Here is an 18,020-nt window from a genome sequence, read left to right as displayed (position 1 = left end):
CTTAAACATCCATCTATACCCATACCAGATATATAAGAGACTCATTAATATTCAGCTCAGCCAGATATTATTGTTGGAGGTGTGAATTTATATAAAAAAGGAATAATTTCATAAAAAAGGAAGATCCCTTGTCTATGAAATTTCACAACTCCAAAAATAGCACCTCGCTGAGCTGAATATTAAAGAGTCTATTAGATAGCTGGTACTACTTTTTATTTGAAATTTGTCACTTTAAAAACAAAAATTGTACCTTGTAAAATCAATGCTGACAACATAGCAGCTTCAGTTGGACCACAATACAATCTACCATGCAATAGGTCCCGTTTTAACTGAAGAAATATTTGATATCTTGTGATTTCTTCTTTAAGTCTAAAGGGATCAGGAGGGTAGAACTTTACCCTAAAACTGAATAAAACTGGATCAAGATCTTTTACTTGCTTACAAATAGATTTTCCTAGATCCAACCAGTGCTAAAAATATCAAATATTAATTAGTAAGGCAGGTAGAACTATGGTAAGTAATTCTTCTAGTTTCTAATTAGGTTGTTCAGGTTTTATTTTCTTAAATTAAGATACTAGAAGAAAAAATGAAAGAAGAATTACTTACACATGACTACACATAAAAATATATTGTAGGTGGTTCACAAGGCAGAAATATTGATTTTACTTTAAAAATTTTATTTAAAAACTTATTTCTTTTCTTTTGTTGTTTTGATTGTAGGAATTATATAGTTATAGGTTATCTATATTTTAATAATAAATTATTGATCATAATTATCATACTATCAATTCATAGGAAACTAGTACAGGGTGTAACAAAAAGGCAGGTCACAAATTAAATCACATATTCTGAGACCAAAAATAGTTCGATTGAACCTAACTTACCTTTGTACAGCCCTTTAAAGTTATAAAATGATTATCGAGTTTTCCAATACAGTAGAACCCCGATTATCCGTGCTCCACGGGACTGGACGTTGCACTGCATTTCAATTATCCGTACGGATAATTGAAATGCATGGATAATCCGAACATTTATTTCTTATATATAATTAATACATATGTACGGACAGCATCTAAACATTCCGTATATGTATTTGGAACCTAGGAGTTTTCTATTGGTTCGTTGCAGCACACGGTAATATTTTAACCAATAGGCGGCGAGGTTCCAAATGCATATACGGAATGTTATTCGGTCCAAAATTCATATACGGAATGTTAAATATTCGTACACCGAAAAAGATAAGTTTTTATTAGAGTCTGTTAAAAGGCGATTGATTTTAAAATACTTGTTACTGTATTATTAAATAAAAATAAAACAATTATAGTATTTCGAATGTTATTTGGTGTAAAATTCATATACGGTATGTTAAATATTCGTAGAACAAAAAGACGATTTTTATTAAAGCCAGTTAAAATGAGACTGGTGTTTAATAGTATATTATGCAACGAGCATTTAATGATGGTCATTATGAAGCGAATACACTTTTGTATTCATTTAGCCATTTATTCATGTCTTCTTCATTTCTAATGTCGACTCGGTACTTATTTTCATTGATTACAATGTATTTAGAACTTTTTGGCAAATCCATTATGTAAATATACAATATTTTATAGAATAAATAATATTTAAAACACAACCGCAAACGTTATAACCAAGTTACCATTTATTTTCGTCTGATAGCTATAGCACACAGCCCTAAACTTCAACAGAATTGAATTGAATAGCTGAAACAGATCTAAACATACCTAACAACACATGCAAGTCATTAAAAATTCTGAGAAAGCGAAACCTTAGTCAAATAAAGAATATGTCTCTCAAATCTATACCATCCCATTTATGAATTTCGCACCAAATAACATTCCATATAGGTAATCATTGTTTTATTTTTCTTTAATAATACATTAACAAAATAGGTATTCTAAGATCAGTCTCCTTTAACTGATTAATAAAGTCCCATTTTTTGGTCTACGAATATTTAACATTCCGCATATGAATTTACACCAAATAACATTCCAAATACTATAATTGTTTTATTTTTATTTAATACTACAGTAACAAGTATTTTAAAATCAATCTCCTTTTAACAGACTCTAATAAAAACTTATCTTTTTCGGTGTACGAATATTTAACATTCCGTATATGAATTTGGGACCGAATAACATTCCGTATATGCATTTTTAACCTCGCCGCCTATTGGTTAAAATATTACCGCATGCTGCAACGAACCAACAGAAAACTCCTAGGTTCCAAATACATACACGGAATGTTTAGATGCGTACGGACATACATGTGCGTACATATCGATAGCAATAGTGCCCTGAGAGTGCCATAAACATAAAAATGTTATGGGTGTTTGTTCCCCTAAACCCCCTAAATGTTTGTGTACGTTCCAATGGAATTATTATTGTGGTACCATTAGTTAAACCCCAGACAACCAAGAGACGTCAATAACGTCGAGGAAACGTCAGTTTTTGGTTGAATATACACACGTGGTTGAACATTACGTCATACCGACGTCTTTTGTAGGTGATTTTAAATGCGTAAAATTAATAACGTTAAAATACGTTTAAAAGACGTTTTCATTTCAAACAGCCGAAGTCTGACGGCTGACGTCACGAAATTGGGAGAAGCTTAAAAGTTACAAAACAAAGGTTATAGGTTATGTTTGTATCGTCGTTTCATTTCATTGTTTGACGTCGTATTTTGCCTATTTTAGATTCATTTGGATTTTGTTGAACTCCAACATTTGGAGAGGAGAAACTCCAAATGTTGGAGAAAAAGGTAGACGAAACAATTTTTATTTACTGTTCATTTTTCCCTGATATTTATTAATAATGATGAATTTTGCAAGCAATAACATTATTTCTTTTATTGTTTTAGATATTCATTGAAGCTGAAAATAATTGGACATTTAGATCCATATACAATTCAGTGAATTCAGTCATCAGAATTGGATTTTACAGTAAAGTGCATATTCCACCAATTACTATTATAATGCTATTATAGATACATATTTATACATATCTGGTAGAGTCTCACAGTTACTACTTTAAACAGCAGATAAAAGCATACAAAAGCCTTCAGGCACATAAAAGCCTTCACAACTGGAATTGTTTTGAAAGTTGGAGTAAAAATTGTTAATGATTTCTATATTATTGTTGGAAAGGTATGCCTTTATTTTATTTATTCACCATTAAGAAATATTATGGATAACATTATCCATATTATGGATAACAGTATTAGTGTCTTTGGGATAAATTGGTTTTAAATATTAGATTTATTTACGTTTATATATCTGTATGAAACCAGACATATTGTCGTCCTAATTTGTAAACTGTGTAACTCCATATTTCTCTGAAAATGAGTTATTACTGCCATTTATTTGAAAAAATCCCTACTCGTTTAAAAAAGGATGCACATGCATATTTTTACCAGAAGAGTAAATAGTGACCTCTTCGTATACACCTATCTCCCTTGCGGCAAACTTAGTATGAAAAATATGTAAGTCCCCAGTTTGTCATACCACACGCCTGACCTCACTGTTTAGAAAGTGATATTTTCAAGAAAAAGTTGGTGGTAAATAATATTAAATACTCATTAAACAATATAGGTACAAATGTTAGTGATATGTGTACCTATCTATAAAATATTCCATTTTAGCATCCTATCTTTTAAAATGGGAGATACTTAGTATTCACATTAGTCATATTTAGAGAAATAGTTTTTTGTGTCTCCTATAAAATTTGGATAAATGGAGTTACGCAGTTTACAGATTAGGTCGACGACATGTAATTGCTATGATAGAAAAGAGAATAATAAAAAGTCATGATTGTTTGTTCTAAAATTATATTATATGAATGTCTGATTTTAAAATATTATCAATCATTGTAAAGAACGCAAATCTATATAAATAAAAATGAATGTCTGTATGTATGTATGTATGTTCCTTATAGACTCGCAAACTATGCATTTGATCGTATGATGACCTTAATCAAAGTTGTTGTGCATGAACCCGGGATGGTTTCTGAAGTGGTACGGTCTACCTAAGTGAAAAGGGGGCTTGCCCCCCCGAAATTTTTTAAAATTTTTTTGGCCAATTTTTTTTTCTTAATTTTATACGATGTAGAACCAAAATATACATACAATCCTAAATTTTCACTTTTTTATCTTCAACCGTTATTTTTTAATAGCCATTTAAATATTTAACATCTAAAATTCTCTTTCTCAGTGTTTGTTGCCATACTCCTCCGAAACTATTTGACCGATTTTTATGAAATTTGGCAGTTAGACTCGACCGGACAGGGAGTAGATTGTTATCTATATTTCATGTCCGTACGTGATAAGGGGGCTTTGCCCCCCTAATATTTTTTTTATTTTTCGACAAACCGATTTTTCTTAATTTTATGTGATGAAGAAGCTAAAGATTCATACAATCCTAAATTTTCACTTTTTTATCTCCAACCGTTAATTTTTAATAGCCATCTAAATATTACCTCTTCTATATAAATAAAAATGAATGTTTGTATGTATGTATGTATGTTCCTTATAGACTCGCAAACTATGCATTTGATCGTATGATGACCTTAATCAAAGTTGTTGTGCATGAACCCGGGATGGTTTCTGAAGTGGTACGGTCTACCTAAGTGAAAAGGGGGCTTGCCCCCCGAAATTTTTTAAAATTTTTTTGGCCAATTTTTTTTTCTTAATTTTATACGATGTAGAACCAAAATATACATACAATCCTAAATTTTCACTTTTTTATCTTCAACCGTTATTTTTTAATAGCCATTTAAATATTTAACATCTAAAATTCTCTTTCTCAGTGTTTGTTGCCATACTCCTCCGAAACTACTTGACACCGATTTTAATGAAATTTGGCAGTTAGACTCGACCGGACAGGGAGTAGATTGTTATCTATATTTCATGTCCGTACGTGATAAGGGGGCTTTGCCCCCCTAATATTTTTTTTTATTTTTCGACAAACAGATTTTTCTTAATTTTAAATGATGAAGAAGCTAAAGATTCATACAATCCTAAATTTTCACTTTTTTATCTACAACCGTTAATTTTTAATAGCCATCTAAATATTACCTCTTCTATATAAACAAAAATGAATGTTTGTATGTATGTATGTATGTTCCTTATAGACTCGCAAACTATGCATTTGATCGTATGATGACCTTAATCAAAGTTGTTGTGCATGAACCCGGGATGGTTTCTGAAGTGGTACGGTCTACCTAAGTGAAAAGGGGGCTTGCCCCCCGAAATTTTTTTGGCCAATTTTTTTTTTCTTAATTTTATACGATGTAGAACCAAAATATACATACAATCCTAAATTTTCACTTTTTTATCTTCAACCGTTATTTTTTAATAGCCATTTAAATATTTAACATCTAAAATTCTCTTTCTCAGTGTTTGTTGCCATACTCGTCCGAAACTACTTGACCGATTTTTATGAAATTTGGCAGTTAGACTCCCTGCTCGCTATCCAACAGTATATAAATCGTGTCTCTAGCTCAATTAGTTTCCGAGATAACAAAACGAGCCCGTAGGACAACACGAGAGCACGAGAGACGACATTAAGCACACGAGAAGAACGAGCGAAAATTGTACTAACATCCGTGAAATTATGAAGTTTTTAATTTTTCGATTACTATTTTTAATGTACAAAAAATATTTCAAAATTTTGCCGAAGGAGTATGTCTCTGGTATAATAATCAAAATTTTGTCGGAGGCGCATATCTGGTATAATCAAAATTTTGGCGGATGCTTTTGGTGGAGGCGCGTCTCTGGTATAATAATTAAAATTTTATCGAGGGCGTCTATCTCTGCTATAATAATCAAATGTTTCACAAAAAACTGGCGCACGAACACTTCGCTCTCTGTCTCAATAGGTCGGTCCGTTAGTTTACTCTTTTTAATGCTTTTAAAATTTTACCAAAATACAGAAGCATAAAATCAAAGGCTTGATCAAAAAATTTTTCTATAAAATATTTTGTAGAACACCTACGTTTTTTAGAGTTTATACAATTATTACAGAGAAAAGCAACTGCCGAAAGGCCACATTTACCCGAAGTCAATTGCTTGAATAAAAAAGAAAATTGTATATCTAAAATATTTATTCACAATAGTACAAAATATAGACATAAGAAAGATAGTATAATAGAACAAATTATATGATATTCCACGTATATAATCGTATATTAATTTATGCTGAAAACATCTTTATTATAAATCTTAAATATGTTTGAGCTTTGGAAATACAAGAAAAATAACGGCAGAAATTTATTTCCGCTCTAGAACAAGAACAAAGTTTAAATGAACTAAAAATTGAACAGTGTGGTTCTTCTCAGACGCATTTTTCAGTATGTCACAAGTGACCGCAAAAAAAGTAAGTCCGTGATAATACACATTTATAACATTTATTATAATCTGACATTTAAGTTAATTGTGACAGTTCAGATTGTGTCAGAATCGTAATCAGCCAAATATGAAAAGGATATTGCAGTTTAACCCTTTAATTTGCAATTTGGTATAAAAACAAATCAATTGTGTTTATTGCATTTATAAAATGGTATTTTCTTTGATTTGTATAGTCTTATAAATTGTACAGATTATAGTCGTATATATAATTCGTAAATCATTTTTTGTTCGATCATAGCGCCATCTATCAACAATTAGAATAAATGTTATAACAAACTGTGATCACGGACGTACCTTTTTTTTGTCACTTCCAACTTAATGCGTTAGAAAGAAATCGAAAAACTGTGATGCACTGAAAGATGCCTCTGAGAACGAGTATCCATAAGTGGCAAACAACCTCAAAATGGTCATAGAAGATATAGAGATAGTGTTGATAGGTTATTGCGTTTAATAAACAATTACATATTATGAACCACAAATTAATATCTGTGATTATATACGTGGAATATCACATAATTTGTCTTATTAAATGTACCTCTCTTATATACCTACAAATTTTGCATTATTGTGAATAAATATTAGGACATATAATTTTCTTTTTTATTCGAGCAATTTGTATTTCGATCAATTTTTATATCGAGCAATTCATTTTCGAGCAGTTGATTTTGAGTTATTGATCTCTAGCAATTGCGTTCGACCGATTGATCTAGAATTAAAATTATGACACATTATCTAATTATGACACATTATCTAAGGTGCAACGAAGTTCACCGGGTCAGCTAGTACTATAATAAAAATAAATTTTTGTAGTTGAAGCATTCCCACAAAGATAAAATATTTTTTTATGTGAGGCATTCCCAAAAAGCTAATGCTAAATCACTAGATTCTTGGGTGATAGCCAGTTCCAATGGCATAGCAAATGCACATTGTATGTGTCTAGCCGGTAATAGTGAAGTTTGCAGCCATATTGCAGCAATCTTATTTACAGCTGAGTATGCCCACAGCAAGACAGAAGAAAAATAACCCAATGCATGTACAGATGTTACAGCTATGTACACTCTCTGATGAAAAACTAATGAGTTTTGAAACTGTTCAGTCAGAGTGCTTGTTGCGCTCTCTAAACGAACTGAAATATAAGACGGCTTTGGCTTCATGTTACAGCGATATGAAAATGGTTATTCATTTTTAATTATAATGTACTTCTTCATCATGAGTATTTATGTATTAGTCTTTTATCATTTTAATTTGGTCATTACAGTCCCTTAATCAAAAAATATATTTTTCAGGTGTCTGTAGATCTTTTTGTATGTAAAAATTTGTAATAATTATTTGAAATCAATTTGAGGATTATAAGAGTATGGAAATATATGTGAGAACACAGACTATTATAGTTTTGTCCTATTTTTTATCATTCAATCCTCTTCCTTAAAATTTATAAATATAAAGCAGATAGTTTTCATTGAAATTCAATATATTGGGTCTTATTTGTATGTATTCATTTCTGACTAAAGGTACGATTCCGACAACGACTGCAGACGGCAACAGTTGCAGTTGTCAGTGTTACGGACGTTACTACTTTGCACTATTTATTTGTATGAGACTGATTCCGACATCTGACTGCAACTGCTGTCCGGCAGAACGTCAGTTGCTAATAATTATGCAAATTAATAGTGCAAAATAATGACGTATGTCATGGTGACAACTGTAACTGCCGTCTGCAGTCGTTGTCAGAATCGTACCTTTAAAGTGTGTGGTATGGTATAAGTATATATATTATATAACTTAAATGGTTTAAACGTAAGTTTGTTATTAAATTGTGACTTAAATGTTTAATTTGTTAATAAATGATTTATTAGTTTATATGTTGTTTTACTTTTGACACAGTAGGTAAATATAATATAAAAAGTGAAAATTATATGTATGTTATATATGTTGCATTGAGGATATTGTAATTCTACGCATTTTAACGAGCCTTCCATTTGGTTTTACTTAAATGAAAAAATTGCAATACCAACAATGCCCATACGAATAATTGAATGGGTCTGCAGCATAACCTTGTAAGCGCCACATGGTTTGTTTTTGAGAAGTCAAAGAAAAAGTTTTAATATTGTGATAATGGTGAGTATATACATTTTAAGGGTTAGTGATACAGTTTTTAAATACAAAATACAAACTGTATTACTCACCTTTAAAATGTATAAACTCAACATTATCACAATATTAAAACTTTTTCTTTGACTTCTCAAAAACAAACCATGTAGCGCTTACAACGTTATTCAGCGGGCCCATTTAATTATTGTGTATTTCTAAAACCATAAAATAAAAAATAAATCTAAAAAACGACGCAAAATCGACATAAAATCTACGTTTTTTATATCACGTATTTGAAACGTGATAAAAATGACGTGAATTATGGTGGGACATATTCACGTGATTTTCGACGTCGAAAAAACGTGATAAACTGACGTCGTTTGGTGATATTATGACGTTTTTTCAACGTTTTGTAAACGTTATTTGGTTGCCTGGTACATATTGTTTTTAAAATTTTTTGCTTTTTAGTATTTTTTTCAATAACCCAGTTTTTATCGAGATGCGGCTTTTTGTTTAATATGTATGTTTCAAAATATACCTAAAAAATGTAAATTATAAATAAATTTTCATATTATTACCATGTCTCTAAAATCTCACTTAACCATTTAAAAATATGTGGTGGATTTTAGAAATGTTCAAAATATGTCGATAAAAACTGGCTTATCGAAAAAGTACTAAGAGGCAAAAAAGTTTTAAAAACATTGTGTTTAACTAATGTACCACAATAATTTAATTGCAACATACACAAAAGTTTGGGAGGGTTTCAGGGTGAAAAATCGCTAATAGTTTTTGATATATTGGAAAAAATCGATTTTCATTTTGTAAATTCAAAGGCTACAACTTTTTTTATGTGCATATTTGTACTAAAGGTTCAATTTCACTACTTTTGGTCCTACTACTATCATTGTTTGATTTGCGTGTATAGATATAATGCTATGTAGAAATGCGTTCAATGATTGTCCCCGTTTAGGATTTAGTCCTCTTCAGGGTTTGTAGTGAATGTAAAAAGTTGGCAGCAAAAGCAAACAGTCCGAAAAACACACTGGGGCAAGTGCCGTATCCTGGTGTTTTTTGGATTCCTGGGTTATGCCGGACGGTGGTGTCCAGAAGGCTAAAAAGTCAACAGAGAAGAAAGTTTGATGGATTATTGTTGGTTCCATAGACATTTACGTGTACTGTCCGTGCTTTGCTCTCGACCAGTCTCCCTAGAAACCCTTGTACAACGACAGGCGAACCTGCGTCCCTCGTCGGCGGTCAGGAGGTGGCTTTGAGCGCAGAGCGGGGACAGTGAGCGTTCGAGTGGAGAAAATAGTTGCGGCTATTTTCTTGGGACGAACAGGTATAATTGTGCAATGAAGTTGGGAAACCGCAAAAAACCAACTTCTCCCTGTTCGGGGTAGGGAAGAGGATATGTTAAAGGTGGGTGCGGTAGGCTAACGGGGTAGCCTCGAGGATGTTTTCGTACTCTACCGGGAGTTCGTCAATGCATGTTTGCATTAGAGCAGACGGTAAATGAATCTTTTTGTGTTTGGGCTTTCGGTAGAGTACGTGGCCGGAAGATGAACAGGAACATTTGAGAGTTTCTTGTGTGTCGGAGGGGGGATCGTTGATTACTTTGATTGTGAAGTTCCTGTTCAGAGAGTTTATTCTCTCGGTGATTTTGGGGATGTTTGAAATGTTATCGATTTCGTTTGAGGGATATCTCCAGTGCTCGTAGTTGCATATACGCAAGATTCTACGTTCCGCTCGCAACAACCTCTCTTGTTTTGCTCTTGTGCAAAGAGAGTAGAGGCATGACTTGTACTCCATTACGGGTCGAATAAAGGTCTTGTAAGTGTGAATGAGAGTCTTCTTGTGTGTCTTGCCAATTCGTCCAGAGAGAGGGTAGAGAAGTCTGGCCCTGTTCCTTACCCTATCTAAAGTTGCCTTTAGATCTGCGTCCCAGTTAAGAGTCCTGGTGAACAGTACTCCCAAATAGGTTGCAGTCGGGCTAATAACAAGCCTTTCTCCCAACAGTCTCAATGGATATTGGTCGTCTTCATTAATTATGATTCTATGTGACACAGAAGGGGCGCGAAACACAATTGTTGTTTTGTTCGCGTTCAGCGTGACTCTCCACTTACAACACCATTCTCCGACCCCGTCCAACAGAGCCTGGGCTCTTCTATGGATGAGTCTTGGGTTGTATCGAGAGGTTGTTGTGAGCAGAGCCGTGTCGTCTGCATACAGAAACAGCCGAGTACCTGGGATATTTTGGTTGGTGATATCGCTGTTGTAGATGATGTACAACAGCGGTGCTAGGACTGAACCCTGGGGAACTCCAGCTTGTGGAGTGAAAGGGGTGGACTTTTGATCGCTTATTTTCACTCTGACAGTTCGGTTGTGGAGGTATGAGTGTACAATTTTGGTAAATTGTAATGGTAGCCCGATGTCCAGAAGTTTCCGAACAAGTCCGTCGTGCCAGACCTGATCGAATGCCTTCTGCACATCCAGGAATGTGGCTATGGCGAATGAACCATCGTTGATGGTTTGGGTAACTTTAGTTGTGAAATCTATTAATGCATGTTTAGTAGATTTACCAGACTGGAATCCGTATTGGAATTTTGGTATGATGTTGTGGTTTTGGAGAAAGTCATTGAGCCTCTCTTTTAGGATTAGCTCAAGAACTTTACCCAGAGTGTTGATTAAAGATATTGGTCTGTAGGATTCCACGTCGGTTGGGGGTTTGCCTTTTTTCAAAAGCATGATGGTATTGGCCACTTTCCAAGGAGTAGGAAAGTGGCTATTTTTGAGACATGCATTGAATATTTTAGTTAGAAGAGGGATGATACTCTCTGGAAGTTTTTTGAGGCACCTTCGGTTGATGCCATCAGGTCCGGGAGCGCTGTTTTTGCCAATTTGGCAAAAGCTCTCCGTTTCCCTGTTTGTGAGGGGGTCCATGATAGGATCATATACTGGAATGTGGTGGTTGAGAGTAATATTTACTATGTATTCTGTGTTGAGTTTAAATAAGCGATCAAAGTTCGGGTTGTCTGGAGTTTGAAAATTGTTTTGAAGCGAATTTCTGAATGCTTCGGCTTTCCCTTCTGGGGAATTGACTATGTGATTGTTGACCAACAGATGAGATGGTTGAGATAGTTTTTGTTTTGTTAGGACTATGAAATTTGTGCCAGAATTTACTACCGTCTCTGTAGTCCAGTTTTGAGGTAGCAGCTTCCCACCGGCGAGCCGTTAGGTTAGATATCTCTCTCTTTATCCTGGCGCAGATTCGGTTGTATTCTGTTTTGATTAGTGGATTTCTGTTGGCCTTGTATTGACGTAGAAGACGTCTTTTTTGTTGAATTTTGGCAATGATGTATTGTGGAAGTGCCGGTGATGCATAGGTTATTTGTTTAAGTGGAATTGCGTGCGTGATCGCCTCGGTGATGAGGTTCTCAATTTCGGTTGCACTGGTGTCAATACTATCGTTAGTATCAAGTTCGCCTAACATAGGGAGATTTTGAGTGATGAAATTTTGGAATTCAGTCCAGTTAGCGTGACGATAGTCTCTTATAGTTCTTGGCGGGTTGGGTTGTTTTGGAATTAGTATGTCAGTGTTGACAAAAGTGGTACGCGGTCTGACGTTATTGAGTCACCTATGTGGCATCTATCCTCGAACCGATCCAGAATGTTACTAGTAACTAGGATGTGGTCGACAATAGAGGCCCCAGCGGCGTTCAGAAACGTGTATTCAGTGTTGGTGATTCGAGAGATTGGAAGGTCTAGTAGAAAATCCGTGAGGCGGATGCCTTCTGGGTTTTGACGGTGATCACCAAACTGTGTGTGTCTACAATTCAGATCGCCCATCAACACGGCCTTGCCGAGCCTTGAAAAATACTCTAGCAAATGCCTGTTGAGTGGTTGATCCGGGTGTTTGTAGTAAGAGACTATCGTGAGGGTTTCGTTGTTGGGGATGTGCACGTCAACTGCCAGGAAGTCCACGTCAGGTGGACGAAAATTTGGTGGGTATGTGTGTGCGCTGTATGGTATTCCGTGTTTAACGAGAATACCATTCCCACGTGAAACCTGACAGCGGTTTCGATGAATGATCGAATATCCTGCGAAATGTGGATCGCTTTTCGACAGAGTATCTGTGAGTGCAAGGATTTGTATGTTATGTTTCGACAGGATATTCTTGATAAGGGGTCTCTTTTTGGAGAGACCCTGACAGTTTACTGCACCTAGGGTGAAATCCATAAAGGGGAGCGCTTAGTGGTTGGGGTGGAATGTCAGTTTGACATTGCTACCATGTCCATGAACCACAGTGGAGTGGTCATAGACTTGGCTAATTAGATTAGCCGTGATGGTAGCGATGTGCTCACGGAGTTCCGGCAACAGATTCAGCAACAAAGCGGTCTGGATTGACAAGATGTTTTTTGTTTCCGTGGGTAGTTCGTAAGGAGGGAATGATCTTTCGATCGATAGTGGCTGTACTTGTTGTGGTACGGTTGGAATTGTGTGTCTTTGTGGACACTTATTGGAGTATGCAGGGTGTTCACCGCTGCAATTTGGGCATTTGGGTTCTTTTTGAGTTGTGCAGGCGCTTGACTTATGGTTACCACCGCAGTGAGGGCAGACGAATGCTTTTTGAGGGCATTCGTCGATGGAGTGACCGTTCGTGCAGCATTTGCTGCAATATTTGGGGGTGGGTATGGTTGGGTCGGAATTACGCGGCATTTCGACATTGTAAATTTCGCCGTCGAGGGTGATACCTCGGCTTAGTGCAGTGGTGAACTTCTCGAGAGACTTAGTCATCACCTTGACCACCTTCGAATCCCGGCTGAGTCTGAAAGATTTCACTCTCCAGAGTTTCTCGACGGGGAATTCCTGTTCTGCGAGCAAGGTGGTGATCTCGTTCTCAGAGTAGTCTACATCAATGCCAGTGATGCAGAAGAGATATGTAGGTTCTTTGGGACTGGAGTTAGTGTTTTTGTTACGGCTGTGGACCGTAACCATGGTTTGGCCTGTGGCTTTGTGGATGGATTTTTCTATCTCTTCTGCTCTTATGGAAGTGAAAAGTCGCAGGTGTGCGATTCCGTGCGAAAGGACTTTGCATGAATGGATTTTGTTTGAAAGAAGTGTTGTGGCATTTAATTGCCGAAAGAAGGTTCTTTTGTTGCAAAGATCTTTTGGCAGATCTTTTACAAGATATTCGGAAAGAGTAGGGTCATTGATTGCGTTGACGACGTTTGGGTTTTTTGGGCGGGAACTCGCTGCGGCGTTGGCATAAGATCTGATCTGTCTTCGTTGGAAGACGAAATGGAAGACTTTTGGTCCCAGAATATGTGATTTAATTTGTCACCTGCCTTTTTATTACACCCTGTTTAAAAAGGACACCGCACATATCTTATGGAAAATATGATGTAACTCAAATGAAATAAAAATTACATCAATAGATTCGTCTCAAAATTACAATCATTTCATATCATTGCGCCAACTCTGAACTCTGAATAATAACGGCGTAAATTGATATAAAAAACAATCTAAAATAAAATGGGTATGTAAGCAAGTTAGAGAGAGAAAAGAAATTTTGTGAATTGGTACTTCATAAAAAGATTTTCAGGTATTAAGGCAGAGGCTTACTCTTATCTTATAGATGATAAAGTAGGTATAATTTGGTCAGTGGCACAGAAGTATATAGTTCCTCTAAACGGCTTAGCTCACGCTGGGTAAGCTATTTTCAATAACCAATAGACTAATAGTATTTATGAATGACAGTTTTATGGACTTCAAAAATTTGATTTCTTCTTCTTTCTCATAATCCTTAGTGCCCTTCAGGGCGTCGGATAAAAATGTGATTTCAATAAACTTTAATTACGATTTACGCTGTTATTAGGTAATCTGAAGAAGTACGAAACTGAATTGCAAATTACATTCTTGTTTATTGAAATAATTTTTAGAGCCATTTACTTTCGTACTTTTTATGTTGCACACTAAAATATTCGTTGTCGCGATGGTCTGGAACAGACGTATATTCGTGGAATGACCCATAAATTGTATTGCACTTGAGTGACATTATATTTTTCATAAGATGTGTGCGATGTCCTTTACAATATAGTTGGTATGATTAAGATATTTATGCATTTATAGCACTGCCATATTTTATGAGTCTCATTAATGAACTCCTTGAATTAAATAAATCGTCGTCGTCGACGAGTCAATTCGTCGTCGTCGTCGTGTTTTGATCAATTCACAATATCAATTTTCAGTCTTCAAAAGTTCCATTTTGTTGTCAGGGAGAAGTTACTAAATGTTCGTTTTCTCAGATCTGCTATTTTGGACTTAGTGACTTTTGCCAAGACGACGACGAAATATTCCTAAACAATTTCGAACAATAGCACCCCTCTGAACTGAATATTAATGGGTCTCTTAGAAGGATGGTAGTATTATAAATGCATAATAATTATCCTAACCCAAATAACTAGTTTAATATTTTTAAAATGTGTGTGAATGAAAAAGTCATAAATATTTTGAAGAACATTGTCAACATATATTTAAATTAATTATACTCTTTAAAATACAAAACCAATTGACGAATTTTGGTTAGTTAATTCAATCAATAAAATAAATTTCTCCTTGAAAACTTTGCTCAGATTTTATTCCGAACTGTTTACCTGTAAGAATTTTGACATTTTTTAGTTGGTTTAAAACTGATATCTCTTTCATATTCCATATTAGAACTTATCTTTGTGATAAATTCATCAAAAATTTTACATTTTTTGACACATTGACTGTTGTCAGAAAAATGTAGAGACTTTATAGCTGATTGCTTTTCTGGTCAGATTGCATGTCAGTTTGATTTTAAATTTTTTTAAAGCTAAAAAGAGTCTGATTAAATGAATGGGTCCATGGGTCGGCCAAATAACGTTGTAAGTGCCACATTATTTGTTTTTAAAAAATAGAACAAAAAGCATACTTTGTATTAATTTTGTTTTTTTTATTACAACCATATTTTTAATTGTACTTATTGATATTTTCGACATTTCTGAAAGGCATTCTCTTTATTTTTGACATTTCAACAAATTTTGTGGTATATTAAAAATGTTACTAATCCCTACAAATCGATTATTATTTATTCAAAACAATTAAAACATTGGCTGCCGTGAGATACAAATGTTGTGTCTGATGTTGTTGATAACAGCCACATGACACACCGTAGTTGTCTCAAAAGCATAGAAACTGGAGACTTGTGGCAGTTTTTTAAAATTATGGCAGCCACCGTGTTAAGGTACACTTTAGAAGACCAAAAATAATCATTTTTTTCAAGAATTTTTTTCTCAGAACCTTTATTAAAAATGAACATAAAACTTTTTACATATTAATATTTAACTCTTATGAGTTTAGAGAGCACAAAAAATATATCTATTTTCATTTATGCACGTACACTAATACTGTAGAGGGCGCAAAAGTCGAAGCCTCGAAAAATGATGGCGGACAGTTAATCTCAGGATTGGGATATATGAAACAAAAAAATCGTACTGCATTTGAAAAAGGAAGGTTTCTTACGAGACAATTTACCACAATTTGACAAAAAAAAAAAATAAATGAAAAACTGAAGAAAAACGGGTGATATTTTTTTACAAAATTTTTTCAAATTTCCGTAATTTTTTTTGTGGAATATTTCACTAACGGTGGTAAATTGTCACGTAAGAAACCTTCCTTTTTCAAATGCCGTACGATCAGGGCCGCGCCGTCCATAAGGACGAAGAGGGTCGGTGCTCCCCGGCGCCGTATTAGAAAGGCGCCGGTAGGTGCCGAAAAAATTTTTTGACAATACAAATTTTGACAGAAATTACCAGAAATATTAGTAATATTTTATTATCTTGTAAAATCGTTAAAAAAATAGTGTAATCGTTGTTTATTATCGGTATATTACTTTCCTAGCACATATAGTCCATTCACTAACGGTAAAATATTGCAAAACCCCCGAATTTTAAAGAACCGCTTGGATTGACATGAAATTTAGCATACACATATAGCTAACATGTCAAAGAAAAAAAGTGATATTGTGCCGATGTGGGCTTCTGGCCTATGGGTGAATTTCACTCTTGCTCGGGTGTGAAAAAATATACGTTCAAAATAAGTCCGGAAGTTGAAAAAACTGACTAATTCTAAGCAACTTTATTTGTTCTATAGCGTTTTTTCACTAAGCCAATACTTTTCTAGGTATTGGCGAGTACATATATTCATGTTTCAACAAAAAAAATACATTGTTAGACGGTTATTCGCAAATAACTCAAAACGTATTTTACCGAAAAAAACATTCTTATCAAAAATACAGCTTATGAAAAAGTGAACAAAAAACGAGGTCCGAGGTCTGTAGACTCAGCAGAAGCAGAGTTGTCGCTAATGAAAAATAGGTTTATAATCGTCAAATTCCAAATCGAATATTTCAACGTGAAATAACCAAAAAACGAAGCACTTTTCGGGAAAAACTCATTGTGTTTAAAAAATTTTTGTTTAAAAAAGTTTCTAGCATATTTTTGCAAAAAAGCAAAAGTTTCTGGTGAAAAAAAAAACGTGAAAAATTAGTCGTTACCGTTTCACAAGATAAAACAGTACATAATAAGGGGACGATTTTGACAATTTTTTCCCCAATAAAAAGAAAGCAGCTTTATTTTGAACGTAACTTTCCTATTTTTGATGTTAGAAACTTAAAAAAAAAATAAAGCTGTTTTTAAACATTTTAAAAAAGTTGTGATGAGTTTTTCCCGAAAAGTGCTTCATTTTTGGTTACTGAAATATTCGATTTGAAATTTGACGAATAAGAACCTATTTTTATTTAGCTTACAACACTGAGTCGACTGACCTTATGCATACCTACATCATTTTTTTCAATTTTCTTTAAGGTATATTTTTGCTGAGAATGGTTTTATTTTGATAAAATACTTACTTTCTCGGTTTTTTACGAATAACCGTCTAAAAACGTTGTTTTTTTGTTGAAAAGTGAACATATACATATTCACTCGCAAATAATTTGAAAAGTATTATCTTAGTGAAAAAACTCTATAGAAGAAAAGTTGCTTAGAATTAATGGGTGTATCACCTTTCGGACCTTTTTTGAATATATATATATTTTTGCACCTCCGAGAAGGGGTGGAACTCACCCCCAGGAGAAAAGCACACATCGGCCCAATACTATGTGCCAAATTTCATGTCAATCCTTTCCTCAATTTTATTAAAGCGGTCCTTTAAAATTCAGAGCAAAAACCATGGGTAAATGGACTATAAATAAAAAATAGTTGGTATATTATATTCGCTCCGTGCAAGACTAACGCGACACCTAGCGCCTTTACCTGACATTTTTGGATCTCACAATTTAACGTTAAGCATAAATAGGTAACACTTATTTACCATTTTTATAAAATTTGTTATACAAACGATGGCAATGACATTACAAAGATAGCTCCAATATTGCAATATTTCGCCACTACTCACGCTGGCATCGTTTCAAGGTACCCCCACCA

The 18,020-nt window shown here is 34.4% G+C and overlaps 1 protein-coding gene across 2 annotated transcripts in view; it reads right to left on the bottom strand.

Moving 5' to 3' along the window:
- The window catches only part of LOC114341750 (FERM domain-containing protein 5), a 217,774-nt gene that overhangs the window by 190,941 nt on the left and 8,813 nt on the right, over positions 1-18,020 (bottom strand). For both annotated transcript variants that reach the window (XM_050641461.1, XM_050641460.1), the window contains exon 3: positions 251-470. In XM_050641461.1, the coding sequence (XP_050497418.1) occupies positions 251-470 (220 nt within the window). The remainder of the gene's footprint in view (positions 1-250; positions 471-18,020) is intronic.

The sequence above is a fragment of the Diabrotica virgifera genome, chromosome 10 (assembly GCF_917563875.1).
Source record: "Diabrotica virgifera virgifera chromosome 10, PGI_DIABVI_V3a".
Lineage (NCBI taxonomy): Eukaryota > Metazoa > Arthropoda > Insecta > Coleoptera > Chrysomelidae > Diabrotica > Diabrotica virgifera.
The sequence above is the reverse complement of the archived record's forward strand: the minus strand, read 5'-3'. Positions and strand labels throughout refer to the sequence as shown.